The 26,940-nt window shown below is 52.0% G+C and overlaps 2 protein-coding genes across 5 annotated transcripts in view; one reads left to right on the plus strand and one right to left on the minus strand.

Moving 5' to 3' along the window:
• Positions 1-454: 454 nt before the first annotated feature.
• BAP1 (BRCA1 associated protein 1) lies at positions 455-21,468 on the plus strand. Of its 2 annotated transcripts, XM_014600127.3 has the most exons (17): positions 456-552; positions 3,011-3,040; positions 3,142-3,196; positions 4,102-4,234; positions 5,474-5,593; positions 6,077-6,138; positions 6,225-6,367; positions 7,700-7,778; positions 10,740-10,863; positions 11,785-11,932; positions 12,475-12,662; positions 14,003-14,136; positions 15,394-15,866; positions 16,155-16,315; positions 17,627-17,719; positions 18,471-18,543; positions 19,318-21,468. In XM_014600127.3, the coding sequence occupies exons 1-17, from the start codon at positions 516-518 to the stop codon at positions 19,449-19,451; spliced, it is 2,187 nt and encodes a 728-aa protein (XP_014455613.1). In that variant the 5' UTR covers positions 456-515; the 3' UTR covers positions 19,452-21,468. The 2 variants fall into 2 exon arrangements, with proteins under 2 accessions (XP_059571404.1, XP_014455613.1); XM_059715421.1 differs by lacking the exon at positions 17,627-17,719 and having other exon boundaries at positions 455-552.
• A 532-nt stretch (positions 21,469-22,000) lies between these two features.
• The window catches only part of DNAH1 (dynein axonemal heavy chain 1), a 157,207-nt gene continuing 152,267 nt past the window's right edge, over positions 22,001-26,940 (minus strand). For all 3 annotated transcript variants that reach the window (XM_019475610.2, XM_059715419.1, XM_059715420.1), the window contains 3 exons: positions 26,419-26,625; positions 25,426-25,660; positions 22,001-22,324 (listed from right to left, as the gene is read on the minus strand). In XM_019475610.2, coding sequence (XP_019331155.1) covers positions 22,203-22,324; positions 25,426-25,660; positions 26,419-26,625 — 564 coding nt within the window. In that variant the 3' untranslated portion in view covers positions 22,001-22,202. The remainder of the gene's footprint in view (positions 22,325-25,425; positions 25,661-26,418; positions 26,626-26,940) is intronic.

The raw sequence follows: 26,940 nt of genomic DNA on the forward strand, positions 1-26,940 counted from the left end.
CGCTGGGGCTCGGGGCCGAGGCACGGATAGACTCGAGCCTTGCTCTGGACTCCTGCCCAAGGCGGCTCCCACCCCCCCACGCAGGCAGCCGGGGAGGCCGCCGAAACCACACGAGGAGGACAGACCACCGCGCACGTGCGTGCCTCTGGCTGGGCTATGCAGACCTCTGCCCTACGCCTCCCATGCCCAGCTCGTTTACTCGTAGACTAGCCTCACCCACGTGTGCCTCCACAGCGAGTCCTTTGTCTCACTAGAGCCCAGCCACTTCTGGGGGGAGAGGCTCAAATAAACCCCGCAATGCCACATCAATCCCTACCCCATCCGCTCCCCGCTCGCCGAGACTTATCTCACGCCCGGTACGGAAGCCCCGCCCCCCTGCGCGCGCGCACGCGCATACAATCCCAGCCCCGCGCACCTGCGCGGGTGTCGCGCCGAGATGACGCGACGGGGGTGGGGGTGGGGCCGGGGCCGGCGGCGGGGGCCGGACATGGCGGCGGGGCGCGGCCCGCGGGAAGATGAATAAGGGCTGGTTGGAGCTGGAGAGCGACCCCGGTGCGTGCGGGCGGTCGCCCGGTCCGAGCCGAACCCCGCGGGCGGTGACGGGGTGGGCGGGCTGCGGCGTCCCCGGCTCCTCCGGCTGCGGCGCTTGAGGCCCGGGAGCGCCCCGCCCCCCCCGCGCGGCCCCTGTCGCTGCCCCGTCCCCGCGCTCCGGGCCGTGGCTCCGCGGGCGGCGCTGCCCGTGCCCGGCCCCTGCCAGTGCCTGGCGCCGCCGCCCCCGGGCTGGTGCTCGGCGCCCGGCAGGGCCTTGTCTGCAGCGGGGCGGCGGGACCCACGAGCTCCTGTTGTGGTCGAGGCCTGCAAGAGCAGCCCTTTGCCCTGGCCTCCCTCGCGGACTTGCCCAGGGTACGGTTAGCTGCAAAGGGATCGGCATTGCCGCTGGCAGGATAACGATTCAGGTATTGGTCGCTGCAAGTTGCTCTTCGCTGAGGCGCTTAACAGAGATGCGGACCACCAGCGTGTTTACCGAGCAGGCCACAGCTTGGGGCTGGCATTGCCGTGCAGGCCTAGCAGCGAAGTGCGTAACGTGTACGAGGAGCACGCTGTAAGGATGAGAGAATCGAGCCCTCGTGGTCATTTACTTCTTTCCCTTCTTCCTATCTTTGCTCGTGGAGAGCTGGGAGGAGCTCCTTCTTCCTTGTGTTATCTTGAGTATTTATTGACTGCTGAAAGTCTTAAGATGCAAAGGGCCTGATTCTGCAGGCCCATTCACGAAGGAAGACGGGAATTGCATTGCCTGTAGGTAGGATCAGAGCCCTCTTCTTCAAAAGGTGAAATAAGATATGCTACAGGAGCAGGTAGGATTGCCTCTCTCTTCATGGTGGTGATGCACCGCAACCGAAACTGTTCCAGGTCACGTAGGGTGGTGATCGCACTGCCCCATGGCGCTCCCAGGTGAGCAGGAGGAGGAGGATCGCACATAGGTTCACAGACTTGAAGGCCAGGATAGGCCGTCTAGCCTGACCTACAAGACTTGGAACCCCTCCTTCAGTTACTTCTGAATCAAGCCCAGTTTCAGAGTGGGGCACATCTCTCTTAGCAAGGTATCAAGTCTTGATTTAAAATCTTCAGCGCCACATCCAGCAATGGCTCATTACAGTGGTTTTGTGGAGCAGGATTACCTGCACTGTTAAAACTCTACATCTTTATTTCTAGTCTGAGTTATTCTAGTTCAGGGGCGGGCAGTTATTTTGGGCAGAGGGCCGCTTACTGGGTTTTGGCAAGCAATCGAGGGCTGCATGATGGACAGCCTTGGGCAGATAAATATTAATTTTCTAAAATTTTTAGGTGCCCCATGGGCCGGATAGAATGGCCTAGTGGGCCGCATCCGGCCCACAGGCCACATTTTGCCCACCCCTGATCTAGTTGCAGCTTCCAGCCACGGGCTCTCGGGTCTTTTTCTAGTGGCTTAGTTGGAGCCATCTGTAAACTGCGCTGAAGTTTCCGTGTGGACCTGTCCTTCCTTTGGAGGAACTGAATAAATTAAACTTCTTAATCCTTTTGTTTTCAGGCACGTTCCAAAGGCCTCAGGTCATTCTTGCAGCTCTTCACTGGGCCCTGCTCATTTTTTTTTTTTTTTGGCTTTCCCTTTGAAAAGTGGACATCAGAACTAGGCCCATTATTTCAGCAGTGGTTTCCCTAATGCCATGAGAGAGGTGGTGCCTCCCTACTTTTGCTTGCATGTACAACTGAGTTGTGTGTTAGTTGCCTTCACTACAGAAGTGTAGGGAGCTTCTGTTTTACTGCAAGTCTGCCATAACCTGAGTCTCTTTGCTGTATTTTGGGTGTTATCCCTGGTCTTCTGAAGTATGGGATTCAGAAGTTTTACAGTGACTAGATCTAGCCAAGGGCACTGCAAGCTCAGCACAGTACAGCACTCTGTACTACAGGACAATCTCTTTTTGACGCCACTGCACCTTGATTAATTGCTGTTTCATACTCTCAGAAATAAATTCAAAATGCTGTAATTTTAAAACTAGGAACTGATCAAGCAGTTTCTCCTTTAAGATGGGGAGAAAAAAAGGCAGAGGGCCATCTCTTGGGAAAATCTCTGGTGCTGCTGGGGATGCATCGCACAGTTAGGTGGTTCCTGTGCTGGCCTTCTCTCCACTGCCTGGGTTAAGCAGAAATGCTCTGAGGAGAGAAAGGTGATCTCAGGTTGTCTCTTAAAACCTTTTTAAGGTGTCAGTGCACGTGGCACAAACCAGGCATCTACTTGTATGCCAGGGGCAGTGTCCTGGCCAGGAGTAGACTTGTGCTGAAATCGGCCCAGACTTGTTCTGTAGTAGTGCTCTCTGATCCCAGTTCCAAACCTGCAGTTTCCTGCAGAAGGTGGTATGAGAACTGTGCTGCACTGGTGAGAGCATGTGGTCAGGGAGCTTCATTAGTCTCCCCTGCAGCATGCATGTGCCACTCAGCCAGAGGTTCTAACCTCAGTTTTGTTCCCCTCCAGGTCTGTTCACCCTGTTGGTAGAAGATTTTGGTGAGTATAAGAGCTTTTCTGCAATGTTTGTTTCATCCTTGATGCTGCCTCTGGCTCCTGCCTGTCAGTCTGATACTGTTCTCTGCTCTTTCTCTTTCAAGGGGTTAAAGGGGTGCAAGTTGAGGAGATCTATGATCTACAGAGCAAATGCCAGGGGTAAGTTATCAACTCAGTAGCATGACTTTCTGCAGCAGGGTTCATCAGGAGGGGAAAATCTTAGTGGGTCTCTCCTTAAGCAGTTCTGCATTGAGAGTGTATTGGACATTTAAAGACATCTATATTAGCAACACCTAACAGGGAAGTGATTGGAAAAGGTACTTCATCAGACTGCAGGAGTAGGATATGTGATCGACCCTCTCACTTGCCTTGGAGGAAGAGCAAGGAGCTAAGCCATGGCAGTGCTGCAGGCTGGAGCTCCAGGCTGGTACTAGAATGGGAGAATTGGTAGCGAGAGAACCTGTGGGGTCTCAGGGATGTACTTCAGGGTTTTCCTGTCTTTGCATCAGCCCCACTGGCAGATGCAAATACAGATCTCTGTATAGTCACTAGTGAGGTTTTTCCACAGTGCTTAGAAATGACCCTGGTGAAGAAGCTTCCAATCAAAACCAGTTCCTGACTCCGCTTAAAAAACTTTTGCCCTGTAATTATACTGTAGTGGGAAACAGTGGGGCATATAGTGACTAGCATACTGGAGTATGAGACAGGGACAGGCACCCACTGGAGCATGTGGTTGCCCTGCTCTCTCATGCCGTCTTCTATCGCATAACTTTATTAAATCTGTTAAAAGGTTATGAGTTTGGCACTGTCTCGGTTACCTGTCTTGTGCATACGGGGGGTAGGGGTATGGAAATCAGCTGAAGTGAATTGTCTTTGCCAAGAGTCAGAGGCAGCACTAAGCACCTCCCACTCTGGGTTTGGCCTGACCTCTTGTCTTCCCTCCTATTGTGGAAGAAGGCCTCTGGCATTAACTGACTGGAATAGCCCAGTCCAGGTTGGTGGGAACTTTTCCAGTCTGAGGCAGTTGCTGACCTGGCTCACGCTGTTTGTTTTTAACCCGCCAGTCCTGTTTATGGGTTCATTTTCCTCTTCAAATGGATTGAAGAGCGCCGGTCTCGCCGGAAGGTTTCCACCCTAGTAGACGAGACATCAGTGATCGATGATGACATTGTCAATAATATGTTCTTTGCCCACCAGGTAAGCTGGGTGGGACCTAATGTGAAGAGCTGTCTGTGGTGCTGCTGAGGAGAGTGGCCAGATGGGGTGGGTTCATGTGCTGGAATCTCTTCAACAATCCAGAATATGCAAAATTGGGAAGGAAGTTACTGGCTGGGCAGCTGTTCACTCAGATGAGAAGGCACAGTATTATACATTTGCCTTGGGGGAGGTTGTATGTTTAGCCTCTCAGATCTGGACTCTGGGACCACACCTGGGGGTGGTCTTTGCACATGAGTGACAAACAAGCATATTGTGGGACTTAATGAATCTGAGAAGGCAGCTGGCTAGCCAGAGAGAGAGAAGGCAGCTGGAAATGGGAGACAGGACCATGAAAAGAGAGGTGTGGGTGTCACCGCTGCCACATCTGTAAGTAGAAAGGGTACAGGAGAGAGTGCAACTCATGGGCATGTCTGTCAGACTTGCTTAAGTTAGCGTGTCTTTTGGAGCATGGACTGCTGTGCTGTGTGCACAGGGCATGGAACCTACCCTGGAGAAGGGGCCCAGTGCTTTGTCCATGGGGTGCTTTTTCTGAGGGCTGGCCTAGGTGCTTGTGCCGAGGTAGAGCTGGGGTGGTATCTGGGCACTTTGAGGAAGGAACCCTTTGGGGATGACTCCTGCCCAAAACATCAGGAAGCTTTGTTCTCCTGTGATGTGATGTGTTCCTACAGTGCAGATGTGGTTTAGCAGCTTCTGTGGTGTTTTTCACTCTGGGACTATGCAAGAGTCAACAGAACCCATGACCCAAGCACATGAACAAGCTATTGTGAGGTAAATGAGGGTGAGGATTTATAGCATGTCTGCTACTCAGAGGTGACTGCTCATGTGCATGCTCTTACATGGTGGTAAAAGAAAGCTGATCTCTGGTAGCTTGGTGCTCTTAAGGGGATAACAGCCTACACATGGGCAGTTACAGATTAGTAGCTGACACCTTGTAAAACCTCACCCGAATTTCATCTCCTGGCCACTTGTTCATGTCCCCACACTCCCTCTCCCCTCTCACCAGAGATCTGATACCCCATCTCTCCTGTACCAGTCATGGACTGCTGTGAACAGCTCTCCTGCACTTGCTCAGTAGGGTTCACAGGAAGGCACTAACTACATGCACCCAAGCAGCAATCCTGTTTTTCTGTGCTGGTTTCTGCTGGCTGTTGGGAGACTTCTGAGTGAGGTTGAAGCATCATCTTGTTCCTATACTGATTCCTGCTTGTCGCCTCATAGCTGATCCCCAATTCCTGTGCCACCCACGCCCTACTGAGCGTGCTCCTGAACTGCAGCAATGTGGACCTGGGGCCCACGCTGAGCCGCATGAAGGATTTCACCAAGGGCTTCAGTCCAGAGGTATGGGGCAGGGCTGAGATGAGCAGCTGTGTTGTCTTCCTCTCCCAGGAGGTTTCTGTCACCCAGGTCTCTGCTCTCTCACCTCTGTCTTGGTCTTTATGTTCTCCCTAAGCTTCCTCCCATGCTTGCTCTGAGACTTCACTGCCTTTTGCCCTTGTTTGGCTCTGTGCCTCTTCTTGTGCTGTTCTCTGGGCACAGAGCACTGTCTATAGTCATAGTAGTCAAGCACCTCTATTCTTCACATCCCCCTCTAAATCACCTCTTCCTTCCTCCAAGGACCCCTTCTCCTTCCTCCTCTGGAACTTGCACCATATCTTGATCTTGGAGGTTTCTCTCCCAAGCTTTTGTGCCTAGTTTGTACTTGTAAAGTGCTGTGTATATCCAAGGGCTTTCCATAGACACCGAGTCCTGATCTGAAAGACCTCAACCATTGTTTCCCACCGTTTCTGGGGTCAGCTGTTTTCTCTCTGCTTTCTGTTCCAGAGTAAAGGCTATGCCATCGGCAATGCCCCAGAGCTGGCCAAGGCCCATAACAGCCATGCCAGGTGAGTGTGGAGGTCATCTTACAGCTGTGTGGGTTGGGGGAGGGAGGCTACTGCTGCATTGACCTTGGGCCCTTTTGCCTTTGCAGGCCAGAGCCTCGCCATCTGCCGGAAAAGCAGAATGGAATCAGTGCTGTGCGGACCATGGAGGCTTTCCATTTTGTTAGCTATGTTCCCATTAAGGGGCGACTCTTTGAGCTGGATGGCCTGAAGGTCTATCCCATAGACCATGGTAAGGAACTTCTCATGGTGTTCTGCTCCAGCAGGAGATGCCCTGGCCCCTCACATGATTCCCCAGAAAGTAGCCAGCAGCAATCTCTTGTGTCAGTGCCTTGCTGATTTGCTTGATTCAATGAATTGACCTCGGTGAGCATCTTCTCCCCCCCCACCCCCCCCACCCCCCCAGTGGAAAGGGAGTCTTCAGCTTCTTGGACTGGTTCTGCATGAATTTTTGGTAGACACTCACTCTTTTTCCCCTTAAGGCACCAAAGAGAACAGAAAGCTTAGGGCTGGGCAGCTGCTGCCCATTACATGCTGAGACTCATGGCAAGGAGCTGTAGATGGCTTCAGGTGTGCCCACCTTTGGGAGGCCTGATCCTGGGCTGTTGCTGGCCTGTGACCATGCCTTGGCAAATCTGCTTTGCCTCCACATTATCTCAGGGCTCCGCCTGGGATTATCCATATACAACTGCTGCAGATGTCTGCAGCCCCTGCTCTTCTGTCCATTAGTGCTTCACCAGCTGCACCTGAAGAACTGCTGTCTCAAATTGGGATGTCCCCTGTGTGGAGGCTGCTTCTAGTGCTAAATGGTAGCTGAGATCTCAGTTTGGACTCCAATGCATTTCCACATGTGGCTTAAAATGCATTTGCCTGGAGGTGGAAGGGAAGTTTATTAATCATTAGAATCTTAGAAAATGAGGGTCGGAAGGGACCTCAGGAAGTCATCTAGTCCAACCCCCTGTGGTTTTTCTTCCTCCTAAGAGGGCACTGAGGATTTTGTTCTCATGGGAGAGTTGGATTTGTGGATATACTGGAGATCCAACATTCTCATCTTCCTGAGGGGTCATATGCCTGGCTTTATGACCCCAGACTTGTTCCAAGTGAGGGGATTGCAATGATCTTTCATAGCACAATGGGCTGTTTGCAGGGTTGCAGTACTCCGTGTCTTACATGATTAGGATGTTTGCTTCTCTGTCTTGCCAGCACAGATCCCAGCTATAGGGGTCAGGAAGCAGCTGAGAACTTGCTTCCAGGGCAGGAGAGCATGCGCTTTCCATGCTGCACCCAGCATGCACCAAAATTGAGCCCTGCTTTGTAGATGAGGAGAAGTTAGCTCACACCAGGACTTCTGTAGTTATATGAATAGATTCACAGGCCCTACTGTGATTTCCTGGTGACCTGTTGTTCCAAAGATACCTCTTATCCATGTGGGTGGGTTTTTTTTGTTGTTTTTTGCCTAGCTTGTGGGTTGCAGAACACAAAGGATCTTGGTGGCAGTCTGGCTAGTCTGAGGGTGGGAAACTTGGTTGGCTTTGCTAACTCTTCTTTCTGGCTGTTTCCCCAGGGCCCTGGGCGGACGATGAGGAGTGGACAGACAAAGCCAGGAGAGTGATCATGGAGAGGATTGGACTAGCCACAGCAGGGTAAATACCTTGATGAGCTTGGCCTTCCTGAACATGTTTGCTATGATGCACCCCAGTTCTCTGTGGGCTTGCGAGCAAGTAGAAGGTTTTCCTAACCTAGGTTATGGCCCCACAGGGAGGGGAAGGCGTTTCCCTTTACCAGACATGGGCCAAATGCTTCAGAGGTATATGAAAGATAGAGGCTTTAATTCATTTTCTCTCCTGCAGTCTCAGCAGCCTTATGAGGGTGAAGGGAGATAGTTCTCTGATTATAGGACATCTCCCTGAATAGCTGTGTACCAGTTGAAGTATGGGTGAGATGAGCACGCTTGATCTTTTGCTCGTACTAGCTAGTGTGTCCCTAGCTATAGTAACGCTGGAGACCAGTTAGGGCCTTTGACCTGTATCCTCTGCTACTGAAACAGGCCTCTGAGGGAGCTTGCACTCAGGCCCCGATATGATTGGAGAAGGTTCCACAAATATGGCAGTATGACAGCTCGGAGCACAGGAGCTGGCAATGCAATGTGTGCGCTCTGGTTGTTTTATCAGCTACTCATTCCCCTCTGTAGGACTGCCCAGGTGCACTTTGCCAGCCAGGATGGTGCAGCAAGAACCAATTACTCTGACTGACACCTTTCATTGCTCTCTTGAACCACTGAAGTGACTGACTGACACCTACAGCACTTGAGACTCCACCCTTCCACCATAAATACCTTTGGTAGCAGGAGTGACTGTTTATTAAGGGGGTAGGGCTATGCAAAGCTTGATTTGATTCAGCGCAATTCAGCGGCTGAATCTCCGAATCCGAATTGAATCAGGAGACCCTTTAGTTCGGGGGCGGGCAATTATTTTGGGTGGAGGGCCACTTACTGAGTTTTAGCAAACCATTGAGGGCCGCGTAATAGGCAGCCAAGGGCAGATAATTTTCTAAATTTTTTTAAGGGCCCCATGGGCCGGCTAGAATGGCCTGGTGGGCTGTATTCAGCCCATGGGCCACGTTTTGCCCACCCCTGCTTTAATCTCTCCGAATTGAATTGGAACCCTCCGAATTGATTCGGACACAGACACAGCTTTAAATGTTTTTTTCTATATACCTCTGGGTAGCAGGCAGCTTGTGAATGCTGTGATGCTGGGGTGCCTGGTGTATCCTACAGAAGCGCCGGGGGCTCCCCAGCGCACTTGGCAGAAGACCTGGAAGTGGACCAGAAGCAATTCTGGTACACTTCCGGGTCCACTGTGGGGGGGCCCCCCCCCCCGTGCCTCACTGGTTTGGCAACTGGTGCCTCCTGGGTCTGGGGGGGGGGCACCTGGGATCCCCCCACAGCCAATCACTGGGGCGAGGGGGTCCCCCAGCACAATCCCCGGCAGACCCAGAAGCACTTCTGGGTTTGCCACCGAGCACGTGGAGGGCCCTCCCGTACTCTTGTGGGATGCTCCATCCACCCTAGCATCGCAGTGATCACAAGCCCTGCTGGTACCTTGAGGTATGTAGAAAAAACATTTAAAGCTGTGCCTATGTCCGAATCACCAATTCTCTGAATCTGCATCAAATCTTCAGATTCAGCCCAATCAAATCGGGGACAGTGATCTGAATCAATGAATCAAATTACTGTCCCTGATTCGGGCTGAATACGAATTGACTAGGACCTGCTTTGCACTCCCCTATTAAGAGGCTCTTCTCTGTCTCTTAAAGATCTAACCTTGGAGAGAGGAATGGAAGAACTTGAATTAGAGACAGGTCTCTGAGAGTGGTAGGGAATTTTGGCTGCTGCCTGGCATGTGAGGTGGTACCAGCGAACCCTAAATCTGAAGACTCTAGTGCCTCTAAGGCACCCTCTGTGGGCATTTAGGATTGTACTCTGCGCTCTACACAGCATGCTCCCGCTTCCATAGATACTGGTGCTCGGCCCTTCAGTGCTTCAGGCTGGGTGTTGAGCACCCCTGCATAGTGTAGTATGTATTTGTAACTGGCTCCCTAGGAATTTGTCTGATCCCATGCTGTATTTCTGGGGGCCTCACAAACACCACCCTTGAGACTTTGCCTTTGGAAGCCAGGATGGCAGCTATGGCATGGGGAGGTGAAGTGACTGATTCAGAGTCCACAGCACAGGATCCCAAATGGTCCAATCCTCAAGTTCCTTACCTCATTTTTCTAGATAAGGTACTCTAATCTTTTTCGTTTTTTGGTTTTCTTTCCTTTTAGGGAAACTTATTTACCTGGTTCACTCACCATACCAGTTGCAGCACTCACTTTTTCCCACTGCCTTATAAGGCACTCTGGATAACTTTATTGCTTAGTTCTGGGAAGGCCTAGACTTATGCTAAGAGCCTTAGCATAACTCAGTTCGCCCACTACACAGACACCTTCCTGTTTAAGCCCATTCCTCTGTTCCACGTCCTGGCTACTGTCACCCAAAATGTGGTATTCAAATTCTGCAGGGAATTTCCTTCCATGAAAGGTTAATTTTTGGTCGCTGCTCAGCCAGCCCCTCTGAGCATAACAGCTCTCAGGTGCCACCCCAGCACTGCATTGAAGACCTACCAGGTGGGGACGTGGCTTCAGAGTCTATGTGGTGGCCCATGGCCCAGATAACCTCTGGTTCATCTGCCTCTTGGACAGTCAGCTTGTGGCCAGATACTTGATGTGACCTGGTACAACTCTGCCATTTGGCTTAAGAGCCCCCAACCCCTGTTACTTTAGGTAGTCACCTGGTTGGAGCCTTGCTCAGCCAGTTGGAATCCTCATATCTGATGTATATAAATTAATGTCGTCCCATTGTCTTTGGATGCTGGAGCCTGATTTCTAGTTACAGGGTAATGTCTGGTCCTCATGAAATGGGCCATGAACACAGGGGTGGCAGCATTTGGCCTGCAGACTGCATGGTGTGGTGGTGCTATCTGAATCCCCATTTGTGACTTGTCGGGGGCAGCTGCTTTCCCCAGTTGACCCAAGGCTGACATGCCCTGTGTGCTTTGCCACAGGGAGCCATACCATGATATTCGCTTCAACCTGATGGCAGTGGTGCCTGACCGGAGGATGAAGTATGAGTCTAAACTGCACATCCTGAAGATGAACAGGCAGACTGTCCTGGAGGCCTTGCAGCAGGTAAGAAGGGCAAGACACCAGCATGAATGCAGCTAAAGAGAAGAAAGCAGGGTTTGCTGTCCTTAGTTTTGGGTATTTCCAGGTATTGCAGGGCCCTGTGGTCTTACTCTAGAATGGTGGTGGCTCTGCTTAGCAGACCCTGTCCTAGGTAAGCAGTGCCTTTGCTTTCCCTATGTCTGGGTTCTTGGTACTGGTTTCATGCCTCTTTTCAAGCTGGCCCCCCCATCTTCACTCTTCCTGCCTAGGGCCCTTAGTTCTCTGCCCAGTAGCTGAGTTTCCATTTAGCCATGTTGTTGAGCCCTTCTAACCTGGACCTGTTCCAGCCAAGCAGCCTGGTGACCTGGTTCCTTGGCTGAGATGTGCTAGTTCAGTCCATTTCTATCTAGCACTGAGCATAGATTCATAGATGTTAGGGACAGAAGGGACCTCATTAGGTCACCGAGTCTGACCCCCTGCCCTGGGCAGGAAAGAGTGCTGGGGTCAGACAACCACAGCTAGATGCTTGTCCAGTCTCCTCTTGAAGACCCCCAGGGTAGGGGAGAGCATCACCTCCCTTGGAAGTCCATTCTAGGTTCTGGCAGCCCTCACTGTGAAAGAAGTGTTTTCTAATGTTCAACCTAAATCTGCTGTCTGTCAATTTGTGGCCATTGTTCCTAGTTGCTCCAGGGGGTGCTCTAGTAAATAGAGCATTTCCTATTCCCTGTTTCTCTCCCCTGATGAATTTTATAGGCAGCCACAAGATCACCTCCAAGCCTTCTCTTGCAAAGGCTAAAGAGATCTAGGTCCCTCATTCTCTTCTCGTAGGGCCTTGCCTGCAGGCCTTTGACCATATGCGTGACCTCCTCTGAACCCTGTCAGAGCAGTTTGATTTGAGGTGCTCCTAGTTCAGTGCTCAGAGACTGCTTGTCATTTGCTTTCAAGCTTATCCGAGTGACCCAGCCGGAGCTGATTCAGACCCAAAAGTCCCAGGATTCTCAGCCTGCTGAGGAGGCCAAACCAGCAAGCAGCAAGACCTGTTTGGCACTGGAGACTGGCAGGGCACCACTAGCCCCAGATTGCTCTCACCCAGGTATGGAACCCGCTCCAGAGTTGCACAGAACCGTGCAGACAGTTCGGGAGCAACTGGGTCCACATGTTTCTTGGCAGCTTGATCATAGAGAGCTGTATTTGATAGTATAGGATTTCACTGCACAGTATTATAGGTTCATAGAAAAGTAGGGCTAGAAGGGGCTTCAGGAAGTCATTAATCCAACTCCCTGCTTAAGGTAGGAGCATCCAAACCATTCCCTATCCGAACCATCCCATACAAGCTCTTGTCTAACCTAGTCTTGGGTCTTGGGAGCATGTTTATAGAGCTGCGGCCTCCCTCGGTCTGTGCCTGGTAGCAGGCAGGCTACGAGCTGCGGAATTGGAGGAGAGCAGAGCTTAAGCCGTACTCCTTGTTCTCGTGGTGGAGGTGGGTAGGGTTGGATGAACAGGCAGTTCTGGAGAAGCAGAAGAGTGCAGCTGTTCTCCTGGGATAGGAGAAAGATTGGATGGAGCATCTGGAATCAGAGGGGATGGGGTCTGCCACAGAAGGCTTCATTCTGATATAAGAGGTATGTGTTGCAGACAGTACTGATGAGTGCACGGCCCAGGGCCACGCCGCATCCACCCAGAGCCCCCCCAACAAGTCCAAACTAGTCGCAAAGCCTTCTGTGAGCAGCATCAATGGGGCGCCTCCACCGAACCCTAACCCCATTGTGCAGAGACTGCCGGCCTTCCTGGACAACCACAACTATGCCAAGTCACCCATGCAGGTATGTGTGGCCTGGCTCTTCTCCCCAGTCAGGGAAATACAAATGAGCAGAGTTGGGCCTCTTCATTTTTAAGCCCTCTCTCCTAAAGAGCATGGGGAGAAGAACTTGGAGAGAGACCTCCCTTTGGACCTGGTAGCAATTCTGCCAGGGGCCAGGATGGTCTTGTGCCTGATGTGTGGCCTCCCAGGCTCAGTCCCTGGAAGTGTGTAGCACTTATCCTGTATTAATTCTAAACAAACTGTGTACACATGGCTGTCTAAACCAAAGAGCAGCACATGCACGTGTGCATACACTTGGATTTTTCTGTTTCCATTGATGGGTTTAAGTATGTATTGTACTTCATCCTGTGGGATCTCCTTGCTGAGTTAACACATTCTGGATTTCTGTGTCCTGGTAACTTTGCTTTAAGCATATTTGTCTTTTATATGTGTTTCATGGGGAAAAAAGAGAAAAAAGAAACTGGAGTCCTGGGATCTATACTGATGAGTTCATCCTCATCAGATTTCTAGACTGTGTTTGGTTTAGAAATATCCCAGAGCAAGTCCATCAGAAGTCAAAGCAGGGGTAAGGCTGGAGAGCCAACTTTGGCTTATCCCCCTGCAGGACAGGGTTTGCATGTGTCCTGGAGATCACAGAATGAATGAGCATGGAGCCTGGATCCCTCTTGTCCTTGAAAGGGATTTCCCTTTTGGGCTGCAGTTAGAAGCACAACTAAGCAGGGGCTTGCATTCCAAACATTTGTTTAAAAGTGTCTTCCCCTTCTGACTGGCTCCTTGCCTAGAACGTGCTCTGTTGGCTGAGCCAGAGGCTCGGGCTTCATTAGAATGTCTGGAAAGGGTTAAGTACTAAAATTCCCTGAACCTGGAGCTCAGGTTTGCTTGACCTGACAGTGCCCAATATTGCTGCAAAATATGTGGTATGTTTTCCTTGAGGGGATCCAAGAAAATGGTGTCAGCCCTGAAAGGGAGTGAACTTACTTCAAGAATGCAGTAACCAGGGTAGTCAGCTAGCTGGGAGGATCAGGAGCTACTCTCCAGGACAAAGTGAGCAGAGCTAATGCCTTTATGCTTGACACAGAACAAGATAATAGCAGCATGGGCTTGTTTGGAATGAAAAATTCTGGCATCACCAGTATTTGGTTAATTGTGGGGGGGGGTGCACCTGTGTGTGACTGTGATTGCGTCATGATATGAGTGGTGACAGTGATTCTTTTTGTATAAGAAACTTGGGAATTCCTGTATCCCTGGTGCCTGCGCTCTCTGCTGGGGGTCAGAGGCTGTTCTGGTAACAAAGGCCCGACTTGAAACGTGCTCTTCAGGAAGCAATGACATGTGTTGCAGGAGGAAGAGGACCTTGCTGCAGGAGTGGGCCGAAACCGCGTCCCTGTCCGACAGCCCCAGCAGTACTCGGACGATGAGGATGACTATGATGATGAGGAGGAGGAGGAAGTCCGTAACACCAACTCTGCCATGAGGTAGTGGATTGTGCTGAGGGCTTGTGGGCTAGGGGCTGAGGGGAAGGCCTTGCTGGTGCTCTCCACTACTTAAGTGCAGATGGCTGTGTGAGGTGTAGAGCACTATAGAGAAATGTATTGCTGAATAAACCAGGGGTTGGCAATCTATGGCCCCCTGGGCTGGATCCTGCTTGCAGAGAGGTTGGATTCAGTCCAGGAAGGTCTGACCCAGTCCAGGGTAGCACATATGTTCAGGCAGCACGCAGATTCTCTGAACCACCTGTCCCCTCTGACACCCTCTGGCTGTTCTCTCATGTGCTTACCATTGCTATAGAAGGGCCAGGTACCTGCAGTGAGGGAGCCAGTCGATCACAAACTCTGAGCCAAGGTGACTTACCAAACCCTGAGAGAGAAGGTGAATAATGGCTCTGGTCAGCTGGCCTCCCTTGTTGTGGGAGAGCTGTGAGATGGCAGACTTAACAGTGGGATTGCTCTGTATGGGGGAGGTCCCAAGCCTAGTTGGGTTGGCAGAGCAGGCCCTGGAGGCTACTTGTTCAGCCCTGGTCACTGAACCTTTAGTAACATCTTGCCTTGGCTTCTCTCACACATACCAATGACCGGGTCAGTTCTTGCAGGCTTCAGCAGGAGGCTGTGCTCTTATAGGCCTGTGGCAGGCATAGGGAACATGGGAAAGCTGAAGAGGCAGGCTGGTGTCGGCACTCTTGCTTGGTCCTGTTGGTGGCATAGGGGAGTACTGCTGTGCTTGAAAGCCACTAATTTATGAATGAGAAGGGGGCGAATGGTCTTGTTGCTTAAATCCAGGACTGAGAGGCTGGCAGAAGTGGGAGCAAGACAGGCTAATGCAGACTTGCTGTGGTGTTGGATAGATCATTTGCATGAATGTTTTCTAGTGTCTGCTAACTTTGGGTGCTTCATCCTAGAGCAGAGGTTCCCAATCACCGGGCCACGGCCTGGCACTGGGCCGTTAAGGGCTGGCTGCTGGGTCATGGCACGAGACCTCTGCTCAGACACCTGTCTGTCTGCCCAGGCGAGTGGCTTTTGCTGCCGGCTGTCACACGCAGGGTTAAAGCAGGGCAGCCCCAGGAGGGAGGCAGCCGGCTTCATGCACCCCATCCTGCTCCTGTGCCCCTCTGCAGTATATAAAAAAGGTTGGGAACCACTGTCCTAGAGAGCTGGCTGCGTTGATCCTCCCCAGCAGCTGGGGCACTACACCTGGTGTTGCCTGTGATTCACTTTCTATCCCATGTTCTTGGGCAGGTACAAGAGGAAGGGGCTGGTGAAGCAGGATCATGTTGGGGGGGCAGCAGATGGCCAGCTCTCTGTCCTCCAGCCCAACACCATAAACGTCTTGGCGGAGAAGCTCAAGGAGTCTCAAAAGGATCTCTCCATCCCCCTCTCCATCAAGACTGGCAGTGGGGGTGCTGCTGTGGCTGTCGTCACTCATTCCCAGCCCTCCCCTACACCCAGCAATGAGAGTACAGACACTGCCTCAGAGATAGGGAGTGCCTTCAACTCACCACTGCGTTCTCCTATCCGCTCAGCCAACCCCACCCGGCCCTCAAGCCCTGTCACCTCCCACATCTCCAAGGTGCTCTTTGGGGAGGAGGACAGCCTGCTGCGTGTGGACTGCATGCGTTACAATCGGGCTGTGAGGGACCTGGGTCCCATTATCAGCACAGGCCTGCTGCACCTCACTGAGGACGGGGTGTTCTGCCCATTGGCCATCACAGGTGGGTGCCTGCGGGCAGGGAGGGAGGCCACAGCTGTTCTAGTTGAGCAGTTTGGACATGCACCTCTCCCACCACTACTGAAGGGCTTTTGCACTGGGGAGGAGGGGAAGGGCTTGGCTGTGCTATGGCTGGAATAAGCAAGTGGTTACCTGGTGGGCTGCTGGGGTCTGAAATGGATGGGAAGGGGAGGGCAAGCAGCTATCCTTTGGCTACTGAGAACATGCCTGTCTGGCCTGGGAGTTGATGCATCGCTCTAGTTCCTAATGTTTCCTTCCTTGGCATGCCCAGACAGTGGAAAAGGTTCCCTGCCTTCTATCAAACAGAGCGATGAGGCCCACCCTGCTGTTAAACTAGAGGAGAAGGAAGCCAGCGAGCCCAGTGACAGCAAAGAGAAGGCTGGACTCAGCAGGCCAAGTGATCATGTTGGCGGGGAAAAGTATTCTCCCAAAGTGAGTATCCTCGCCCTTTGTGGGAGCTGGTCTATCCAGCCCCTGCTACCATCCCTTCTCTGTTTGCTGCGTGCTGCTGATGGCCTGTGGCTGGAGTAGCCAGTTCTGTCTGCAGCCCCTGTATGGTGTTATGGGAGGATTGCGTGCCTAGTAATGGCATTGACCTTTTGGGGCCCAGAGGCTGGTGTCTCTGGAGTTTGGCAACCACACTTGGTTGTGTTGGTCTCCTGTGTGACTGTTCTGGCCAGGTGGACTCCTTTAGCAGCATAGGTAGTTTAGCTCCCACAATGGGGGCCAGCAGGAGAGCCCTGGACTCTTTCCATTTTGTCTACAGAGCTGTGATAGCATTAGCAGCGACAGGCCAACTTTGCACACTGAGCTACTTGAGGGGGCTTGGCCTTTCTCTGGCAATGAGGGGTTCTTCTAGCTTGTGGCTTGTTTTTTCAGGAGCGAGTGTGTCCACTAGGGCCTGAGTGGAGGTCACTAGCTCACCTTGTGTAGGGCACTAGAAGCTTCTTGGTTATTACTGCTATGCTGCAGTGCAGGAGCAGATGAGCTCCTTGTGCCTTGGGCCATCCTCTTGGTCATGTGCTTTGCTGTTCTTACACAGCTCTGTCCTGTGGAGAGCTCCACTGAGCAAACTCCCTCAGCAGTTTTTAAGTGCCTGTGAGCAGCCTGTTACACTGCGGTTACATGTAACTTCACCTTCCCTTGTACCCGCCCCCCCTACTGTGCCCTGCTGTACTGCACAGCCATCCGACTGGGGAAGGAGCTCTTTTCGCTATACTGGATAAGACAGGCCATTGCACCAGCACCCCTTCCTGGAGCCTGCCCTTCCCTGTCTTAGCAGAGGGGGTGTATGTGCCAGAGCTGCATGGCTTTGTCTGGCCTGGCATGATGCACTGGGTAGGTCTGGCTAGAATTTGGTTCTGCCCAGAGAGGGCAGTTTCCTTTTGATGCAGAATGAAGCTGAGGCTGTCCAACGTCTCGTATGCAGGTTAAGAGTCTATGTGTGTGTGTTCAAAAGAGCCAACTGATCACATGCTGGGTGGAAACCCACCTATCCCCACTGACCAGCATGTGATTTGACTGGTTTTGTTTTCACCCACTTGCACTTCTTCTTGGCTCAGGCTGTTTAATTGGAAACCATTGGTTTCCATGAAGCATTTTGATTCCCACCCAGCCCTGCCATTGAGGCAGCTGGACTGAGACAGCAGCGGGTGCTGTCTGTAGCCCTCCCTTCCCTATGTGCTGCTCTGGCACTGACCTAGCAGGGAGGTGCTGACCAGTGCTCTCTGTTTGGCCCGGCAGGAGCTGCTGGCACTGCTGAAGTGTGTGGAAGCAGAGATTGCCAACTACGAGGCTTGTCTGAAGGAGGAGGTAGAGAAGAGGAAAAAATTCAAGGTGCGCTGGTGTATTGCCTGTGTTTGTCCTGGGAGTCTGCAGGATAAACCCCGTCACGATGGCATGTGGGAGAGACTTGTTTAGCTGTGTGGGGGCAGGTATGGTGAGGGGATGGAGTCAGTCTCTATCAGTCCTCTACTCCAGGCTGGGAAAGCTGCCCCTTGTCCAGCAGCCCAGTCTGGAGTTCTTCCCAGCACAGAACAGTATGACTGAGCTTCGCAGCTAGGCTGAGGCTGATTAATAGAACTGCCCTGCTGGCCCAAGTGCCACTGGTATGTAGGAGACTTTAGGGAGGGGAAGGGTGTTGCTGGGCTTCCAGCACAGTTCCTGCTGGGCCCTTGGGTGCACTAAGCCCCACAGAGCACTTGGCTTACCCTGCAAGATGGAATTAGGACAGTCTCGTCTTGTCTTTGAGACAGAATTGACCTTGGATCAGCCATCTTGACTGTCTTTTCCCCTGACATCTCTTAACTGAAAGCTCCAATATAGACAGCAGCTTTAAACTGGTTTCAGTTGTTGATTCCATGTGTTGAGGCCTAAGCATAGGACCCAAACCAGCCAAGAGCTCACATTGGGCTCCTGAGTCTATTGCCTGGGATAGCAGGAGTCTGGATTTGATTATCCAGGTATTCCTTTCCTGTCCCCTGTCCTGTTGATAGGACTCCAGCCTGGGATGCTTGCTGGGCTACACTTGTGACTGCTTCTGGAGAGCAGCCTTTCACCTTGAGTTCTCTCTGCCCACCTTCTGTAGATTGATGACCAGAGAAGAACCCACAACTACGATGAATTCATCTGCACCTTCATCTCTATGTTGGCTCAGGAAGGTGAGGCCTGCTGCTTCCAGGCAGTTATGGGCAACTGGTGCCACCTTAGCCGGGGTGGGGCACGTGTCCCGCTCCCCCACCCCAGCGACCAGGTGGGGTGCTTCCCAATCTTGCCAACCGGGGGGTGGGGGGGAGTCCTACCCCCTATGCATTGCCACTGCATACCTGGGGGGGAGAGTCCTACCCCCTATGCATTGCACTATGCATACCTAGGTGGGGAGAGCTGCACATCCAGGGTTCACCTTTGTTTCATCACTCCTGGATGGGTGAGATGTTTTAAATTGGCCCCTGTGGCTTTCTCAAGGCAAGAGGTTGGAGTTGTTGAAGGGCTGACCTCTCTTGCAGTCTGTTCATTGGGATGGAGCACTTCTTTGTCCTGGGATTGGCTTCCCGTAGCTGACAGTGCCTCTTTTCAGGCTATGAGCAAATCATGTATAATTGCTGGCACTTTCTTGCAGGTAGAACAGTCCATTGCAGTGGGGGCAAGTGTGTATATTCTGTGGGGTTTGCATTTGTAGTGGGAAGCAGGGGGATGGTTTCTGGAAAGCAGGTACCCTTTGTTCTGAAACCTGAAGACTTGGTTTCTGAATGAGCTGAGATTCTGGTGATTAGAGCATCCAGGTCTCCAGATTAGAAGCAGGTGAGGCTAGGTAGGTGAGGAGGAGTTGTAATGTCAAGTGTCCGTGTTTCTGGGAGGGAGTTGAGACCAGAAAATGGCAGGCTTGTGGGTAGGCAGTTCCTGAGTCAGGTCAGATGCATGTTTTTCCCCTGCAGGGATGCTGGCCAGCCTTGTGGAGCAGAACATCTCTGTGCGTAGACGGCAGGGAGTCAGCATTGGGCGCCTCCACAAGCAGAGGAAACCAGACCGTCGGAAACGCTCCCGTCCTTACAAAGCCAAGCGCCAGTAGCATCATCCTTGGAGTCGGGGCTGTGAGCAGAACCCTATGCCTGCCTTGCTTGCTTTGGCCAGTGTTGAGATCCAGGCCCTCAAATATCGTGGTTCACCCTTGCCCAGGGAAGAGGGACCTGATGCAAATCCATGGCTGGGACCTTCCTGCTCGTGTCCTTGTTGCTGCATGTAGAGGCAGAGATTGGACTTTCCTCCCAGCCAGGTACCCTGAGTCTTGAACAAGCGAGGGGTACTCCCAGAGAGTGAGGTCCAGCAGCAGGGCATAGACCCAGGGGGTACAGTCTGTAGTGTTGGCTGCCTAATTTGGGGCCACAGAAACACTCAGATCTATGTGGTAAGTGTGTCCCGGGCTGCTTTGCATAACACTTGGCAGGAGGCAGTGGCTTTCTGGCCAAGGACTGAGGCAGAAATCAACTGGGAGAGGAGTGGACAACCCACTGACTTCCAGCCTATGAGGGGACAGGCAGCTGGAGTTGTCTTAGCAAGGCCTCCAGTTCCCCAGCAATGCTGGCACGTGTCCATGTTGACCACAGCTGGCTGTGGCTCGTGGTCTTAAGTGTCTGGGCCTTGAGCTCTGTCCCCCCCCTGGACATTCAGATATCTATTTTCTATGTTGCAAATGTTTATTTTTGGTTCTGTCCTTGTTCCCAAGCCTAGCAGCTCCTTGGAGGCCTCACCCTGAGCACTGCTGCTCAGCCTTCCCCATATAGGACCAGGCAGCTGCCCTCACATTAGTCGTGCCAATATGTACCCCTTCCATGTTGGGCTGGGCTCTTCCAAGGCGGCCTTCTGATGCAGAGCTAGTGCCCTTCCATGTGGGGGGGGGAGATTCCTAGGGCCTGGCTCAGTCCCATCTCCCTCTTCTTTACTGTGGTCACCATCCCCAGGTGAGCTCAGAGCAGGTTTCTCCATGACCTGAGCTCATGTTTCTCACTCTGCCCCTTTCTCGCTGTGTGGCTCGGTACAGCTGTGCCTGCCTAGTTGTGGCTTTCCTGCACTGGTCTGAGCAGCTGTGTGACCTGTTGTAGAAGGACTGCCTCAGGCAGGACATGGTGGGCAGTAGTCTCCGAGACCATCTCCTTCCCTGTGCAGAGGCCAGTACTGCTGCTCGGGCTCCGTGAGGCTGGAGGGACAAGAATGTGTCCATAGCTTCAGGAGATCCAAATGAGACATGAGACACTTGGGTAGGGGCACAAGCCCACTCCCTTTGGGCTTGGCAAGTCTGTTTCCAAAGGACTATGGCTCGAAGGAATCTTTTGAAAGGGGCCTGGGAAGGAATAGTCTGTTGCACTCACTGCAGGCCTGGACACATTGTTCTTGTGTCTGTTCCCAGGGAGCATGTGTATTCCAGCGTAAGGGTGGCTTTCCCCAGAAACTACAGCTGTGTGACTGAGGAGAGGAGGAAACAGCAGGAAGACGTAGGGACCAAAGTGGGGCTCACAGCTGCCCAGGGCTGAAATGGCATTGTGTTCGTCTTTTTGTCTTGTTTTTTTGTTTCGTTTTGGGGTTTTTTTTAGTTGAGAGCTTTTCTCTTGTGTGAGGTGAGCCCCTTTTTACACAGGAATAGACTGACATGCAAACAGGCCTCCCCTGCTCTAGGTGCTGCCTCTATCCTATGTTCCCCTCTCCGTTTCCTTGTGCTGATGCTGACTGTCACTGCTGAAGGTGGGTTTCTTCCTGACCCTAGCAGCTGTCAGGCTTGTATCGTAAGGGGAAGCATGGTTCCTCCCGCTCCAGGACCTGGCTGGCCTGACAACAGGCTGCCGAGGCTGTTTAATGGGGCTCGAAGGGGAGAGAAGTCTTAAAGGAAGATGTAGATGCAAGTGAAAGCAGGGCAGCCTCCCTGAAGATCTGCAGCCCACACTTGTGCAGATCAGCACAGTAAAGTGAAGCTGTTTTGATACTTGTTGATGGGAGAAGAACATCCCTCTGTCTCTTGCCATGTCGGATTTTAAGCGCTGTAAATAATGGATCTGCTGGAAAGAATAAAGCTGTCCCATACCACGTGTCCTAGAGAGAGGTGTTTAACAAGTGGTGTGCTTGAACAAGATACAAGCTTGTTTTACGAGTGGGATGGGGGGGGACTTCCTGTTTCACAAAAAAGTGAGATGCATCTGTGTGAATGGACAGAAAAGAAGCAGCAGCAAGGTGGTGGCTGTGCCCTGGCCAAGGAATGAGCTGATTTTATTTAATCTCTAAGCCTTATCTGAGCAGGTGCTTCTTTCCTGCCCTGTTTGCTTGTTTCACAGTAGTGTTGAAATTAGCCACAGTGACTCTCCAGCATGATGCACAACACTAGCACTGTTAGGTGTGCAAACACCTGCATGATTCACATGATAAACCCAGAGATTTCAAATAGGAATCCACAATGTTGAAAACACTTTGACCAGTCAGGGTCTTACTAAGTTGCTCTCTAGTAGTTTTCACTTGCTTTTTGACTACAGAAAAATAAGCTGGCATTTTCTGAAAGGGACTTTGAGTCTAAAAAACAGAGCCTTATGCTAGAGCAGTGGTTAAGAGACTGGCTAGAAAGAATCAAGCACAGTATTTTGGTGAAACAGAACAGCTCTGTATTAACAAAACAAGACTAAATACATAACAGCTCTGAGGGGGAGGGAGAAATAATTGCAGGGTTGCTCAAATGCTTTCCCAGTGCACAGGACTACAGGACAGCAGCAACACTGGCTTGCGTCTCATGAGTTGGTTGCATCGTTGCTATGGCTTCTAAGATTAGGTGGCATTTTGGGAGCTAGAAGTCCAGGGCACAGATCAAGGCTACACCCTGCTTAATCCAGTGCCTCTGAGACTTGCTGGTGGGGATCTCCACGGCAATTACGTAGTTGGTGGAATGACCTGTTGTTGACAAGGTTCCTGGGATGGGAAAAAATAAAGATTGTAGGATGAAGATGTACAGATAGTAGAGTCCTATAGCATGTACAGTGCCTTGTAGACAATCCTGCTGCTACTGCAGTGTCAAGGAGATCTGACTGCTTGTTAGCAATGGTCAATAACCAATGGCTGAAGGAGCTTCCTATCTTAGCACTGCCCTTCCCACACTGCATCTTCACCCTGCATTTCTCCTTCCCTGTTCCAGAGCCAGGTTCAGCTGCTAACACTTCTCCAGCAGGCTGGGAGTTACCAGGTCACTTGCTGACTGGTAACAGAACAAGCAGGAGGATTTTCTTATAGTCCTGTGAACAGGTTCTATGTACATGTTCTGGGGCCTTAAACAGGGAGGCTTGTGTGTTTTGATCCTAGGTTCAGTCCTTGCGGACAAGTCAACCAGGGGTGTGGTACACAGGGAGGCCATCTGGCCGTGCTGTTAACTAGCTATTCATGCAACAAGCTGATCTGGGTAGTGGGAAGCACAAGGGAGTAAGTGTGGTGCTCACTAGAGCTGTGTGAAATTTTGGCAGCCGTTTTGTTTTGGAGGTGTTTCAGGCCATTTTGGTGCCTGAAACGCTGAATCTAAATCGAAACTGAAGGCTCTGAAACAAGTTGGAAGGCTCCGAAACGTTTTGGAAATGTTTCAGAGCTGGGCTTGCGGGGAAACAAAAACTAAGGGGGGGGGGGGGGGCGGGACTGCGCTGATATTGACATCTAAGCTCCCAGTTTGATTCCCTAGCTCTGACTATTTCCCCAGCTCTTCCCAGGGGGTGTGGGCCCCCAGCCTGCAGCAGCAACCTGCTGAAACCTAGCGTGCAGATCCAAGGGCCTGTGCCCCCCAGGAAGAGCTGGGGTAATTGGACCAAGGGCTGGGCAATCCTTGCCACGAGACCTGGCTCCGCAGGAAGAAGAGGTCCACACCAGGGTCTCCTTGCTGCGGCTGCCCATTGCTGGGGAAGCGTGGGGTGGGCAGCAGTGACAAGGAGACCCCAACACGGATCTCTGCTCCCTACGGAGCCAAGTCGCACGGCAGGGACCAGCAAGGCTTGCTCACCACTCTGTGCTGCTTCCCTGTCCCATGACTCAGTGTGACAGGGATCAAAGATCTGCACGGGGGTCTCCTTGCCTGCAAGGAGGGCAATGGTCCTTCCCAGGAAGAGCCACCTATGGCCCTGGCCCCAAGCCCTTCCTGGCTGGGTAGGGTTGTGTGAAGCTTCCCTTGCACCCTGTTCGAAAAAGATTGGAAGGGGATTCAGCAGAAATGAAACGGCAGTGATCCAAAACACCAAAACAAATCGCTGTCCTCCGAAACTGAATCAAAATGCAGCCATTTTGCACAGCCCTAGTGCTCACATATGAAATCTAGTGCAGTGTTACTGTTTAGTGTGAGGCCAGTTATCAAGGTGAGCAACTAATTGCTTGGGTCTTCATAGTTTCATAGTTGGTAGGGTTAGAAGGGACCTGAGCAGATCATCAAGTCTGACCCCCTGCCATGGGCAGGAAAGAATGCTGGGGTCAAATGACTCCAGCTTGGTGATTATCTAGCCTCCTTTTTTAAGACCCCCCAGGGTAGGAGCGAGCACCATTTCTCTTGGAAGTTGGTTCCAGATCCTAGCTGCCCTGACAGTGAAGTAGTGCCTCCTGGTGTCCAACCTGAACCTACTCTCAGCCAATTTATGGCCATTATTCCTAGTTACTCCTGGTAGTGCTCGGGGGAAGAATCTCTCCCATTCCTGCTGATCCCCCTTAGTAAGTTTATAGACGGCCACCAGATCCCCTCTCAGCCTTCTCTTGTGGAGGCTGAACAGGTTCAGGTCCCGTAGCCTCTCCTCATAGGGTCTGCCCTCCTGCCACCTGATCATACAAGTGGCCTTCCTCTGGACCCTCTTGATGCTGTCCACATCCCTCCTGAAGTGTAGCACCCAGAACTGGATGCAGTGCTTCAACCGTGGCCTGACTGATGTCACATACAGGGGGAAGATCACCTCCTTGGACCTGCTCGTGATGCATCTATGGATGCATGACAGGGTGCAGTTAGCCTTACTGACCATGTCCTCACATTGGCGGCCCATGTTCATCTTGGAGTCTATAATGACTCTAAGATCCTTTTCTGCTTCTGTGCTGACGAGAAGGGAGTTCCCCAGCCTGTAGGTATGCTGCTGGTTCTTCCTCCCCAGGTGCAGTACCCTGCGCTTGTCAGTGCTAATCCAATCCTGTTCTTATCCGCCCACCACTGTAACCTGTCCATATCTAGTTGTAGCCTGTCCCTCTCTTCTAATGTGCCCACTTCTCCCCACATCTTAGTGTGAGCCGCGGACTTGAACAAAGTGATTTTCACCCCCTCGTCCAAGTCGCTGGTGAAGATGTTAAACAGTGCGGGCCCGAGCCCTGGGGAACCCCATTGCCCACATGCCTCCAGGTCAAAAATGACCCGTCCACCACCACTCTCTGGGTGTGGCCCTGTAGCCAATTTGCTGACCATGTAGGTGACTGTGGCGTCAATGCCTAACTTTTTGATGAGAATGGGGTGAGAGACAGTGTCGAAGGCCTTCCTAAAGTCCAGAAAGACTACGTCCACTGCTACCCCTGCGTCTAAGGATTTTGTGACCTGGTTGTAGAAGGTCACCAGGTTGGTCTGACAGGACCTGCCTTTAATGAACCCGTGTTGGTTGCTCTAAGCATAATCTCTCCTGCTGGTCCCTCACAGATGTTTTTGGATAATTTTCTCAAAGAGCTTCCCCAGGACCAAGGTAAGACTAACAGGCCTATAGTTTCCTGGGTCCTCTTTCCTCCCCCTTTTTTGAAAATGGGGACCACGTTGGCCCTTTTCCAGTCCTCTGGCACCTCGCCAGAGCACCACAAGTGCTCATAGAGCTGTGCCAGGGGTCCCGCGGTGGCCTCTGCCAACTCCCTCAGCACCCTTGGGTGGAGATCATCTGGACCTGCTGATTAACAGCCAGTAGTTATGCAGTACAGGGAACAGTATCCTGACCTAACTGAAGAATGCTGCTTTTGATTTCATGGTTGCTAGCAGCATATCCTCACAGGTGCTGCCTCTGGAGAACTCCCTCCACTGGAATCCTTACCTGCTCGAGTCAGTGTCTTGTAGATTGGGCACAAGTAGATGCCTGTGGTTGGGGGTTTGCGGTTGGGGACAGGAATTAGCCAGATGATGGCCATCTCTGTGTAAAGCTCCTTGGGACGTGACTCCACTAGCTCAAAGGTAGAGGGGTCCCATCGAGCACCTTCAAGAAACAGGCCATGAATGTAACAACCCTCAGCAGGGCGCTGGGTCAGCTCACTCACTGACTCCCTCATCACCTGGTCGGGACAGGAAGAGCAGAAGTCAGTAAGATGCCTGCAGTGAAGCACAGGCTCCAGGAAAGTGCATTTAAGCCAGGGGGTGGTCTGATGGGTCTGTACTAGGCCCATGAGCAGAGACTATCTCAGCAGGGTGTGAGCCCCCACTCCCACGGCACACGTATGCTGGGGATTGAAAGCCCCGGCACACTGGCTGTGGTGGGATGGGTGATGGTTGGAACTTCTAGCCGCAACAGGCAAAGACATACAACCCACCAGGTGGGAGGGTGGGTCAAACTTCAAATGCAGCAGCCACATCCTCTCTGCCTGGCTCTGTGGGGGGGCCCCCCAAAGCACGGAGCCCAGGGTGGTTGCTCCGATTTGCCCCCTGCTAGGGATGGCCCTTCCCATGGGCATTGTTGGAGAAGAGGCTTGCCAGGTCTGCAGTGAGAGCGAGCTAGGTGACCTCGAGCTAGGGACAACATCTGAACTGTGTTCCAAGCTAGAGGCTTCAAAGCACATAGGACCCAGTGAGGTGGCCCTAATGTAACAATTGCACAGATCTACCAAGGCTGCATGAAGACTGTTCAGAAGTACCTCTCCAGCAGCTGTTCCCCTGCACTAGCCAAAGCACAGGTTTAGTGCTAGATGCTTGACTGTATAGGTTGTGGTTTTGGAAATGTTAGTAGTTTTTTTTCTGGTCCCTTGGTCCTGTGTGTGGTTTCTACTGCTGAACACTAAACCACTGAGCAACAACAGTGACACCCTGGATTACTGACCTGAAAGTCGAAGGAGATGGTGTCGATGGAGATGATGGATTTTCTGGCAAAGTTCTGCAGAGTCCCAGTGAGGAAGGCTTGGGGGAAGAAGAATCCACTGATCCAGAACACAGGTGGGATCCCATTATTGATCCATCTTTGCAGGAAATCAATCCTCTGCAGCAAGTCACTGACCCATGAGGCCAAGGGCTTCAGTGACGGGTAGGCCTGGAGAGACCAACACGAGTTCTTTGCACAGAGCCAAGCTTAGTCACCCTTCAGATGCTTTTAGTCTCCAGCCAAATAACCTAGCCAGTTTGGGGACTACTGATCCCAAAATTAGCCTGCCAGAGGTGGGGCAACCCATGGTGCCAGTTGAGGTGCGGGAAGGCAAGAAGGCTTGTTTCCTTGTTCCAAGGTCTGTGCTGTTCATTTACTACATGCACCAGTGTAGCGTGTTCCACTTTAAATAGTGGCCAGTCTTTGTTAGGGAAATATTTATTTGTTGTAGTAACCACAGGGAGTTGGAAGAGTTACATATTT

Source organism: Alligator mississippiensis, chromosome 12 (assembly GCF_030867095.1).
Source record: "Alligator mississippiensis isolate rAllMis1 chromosome 12, rAllMis1, whole genome shotgun sequence".
Taxonomy (NCBI): domain Eukaryota; kingdom Metazoa; phylum Chordata; order Crocodylia; family Alligatoridae; genus Alligator; species Alligator mississippiensis.

Excerpts from the sequence above, each read along its gene's own strand:
- BAP1 (XM_014600127.3), top strand. The coding sequence starts at position 516 with ATGAATAAGGGCTGGTTGGAGCTGGAGAGCGACCCCG. Across the intron at positions 553-3,010 it reads GGAGCTGGAGAGCGACCCCG|GTCTGTTCACCCTGTTGGTA; the intron begins GTGCGTGCGGGC and ends GTTCCCCTCCAG. Across the intron at positions 14,137-15,393 it reads AACACCAACTCTGCCATGAG|GTACAAGAGGAAGGGGCTGG; the intron begins GTAGTGGATTGT and ends GTTCTTGGGCAG.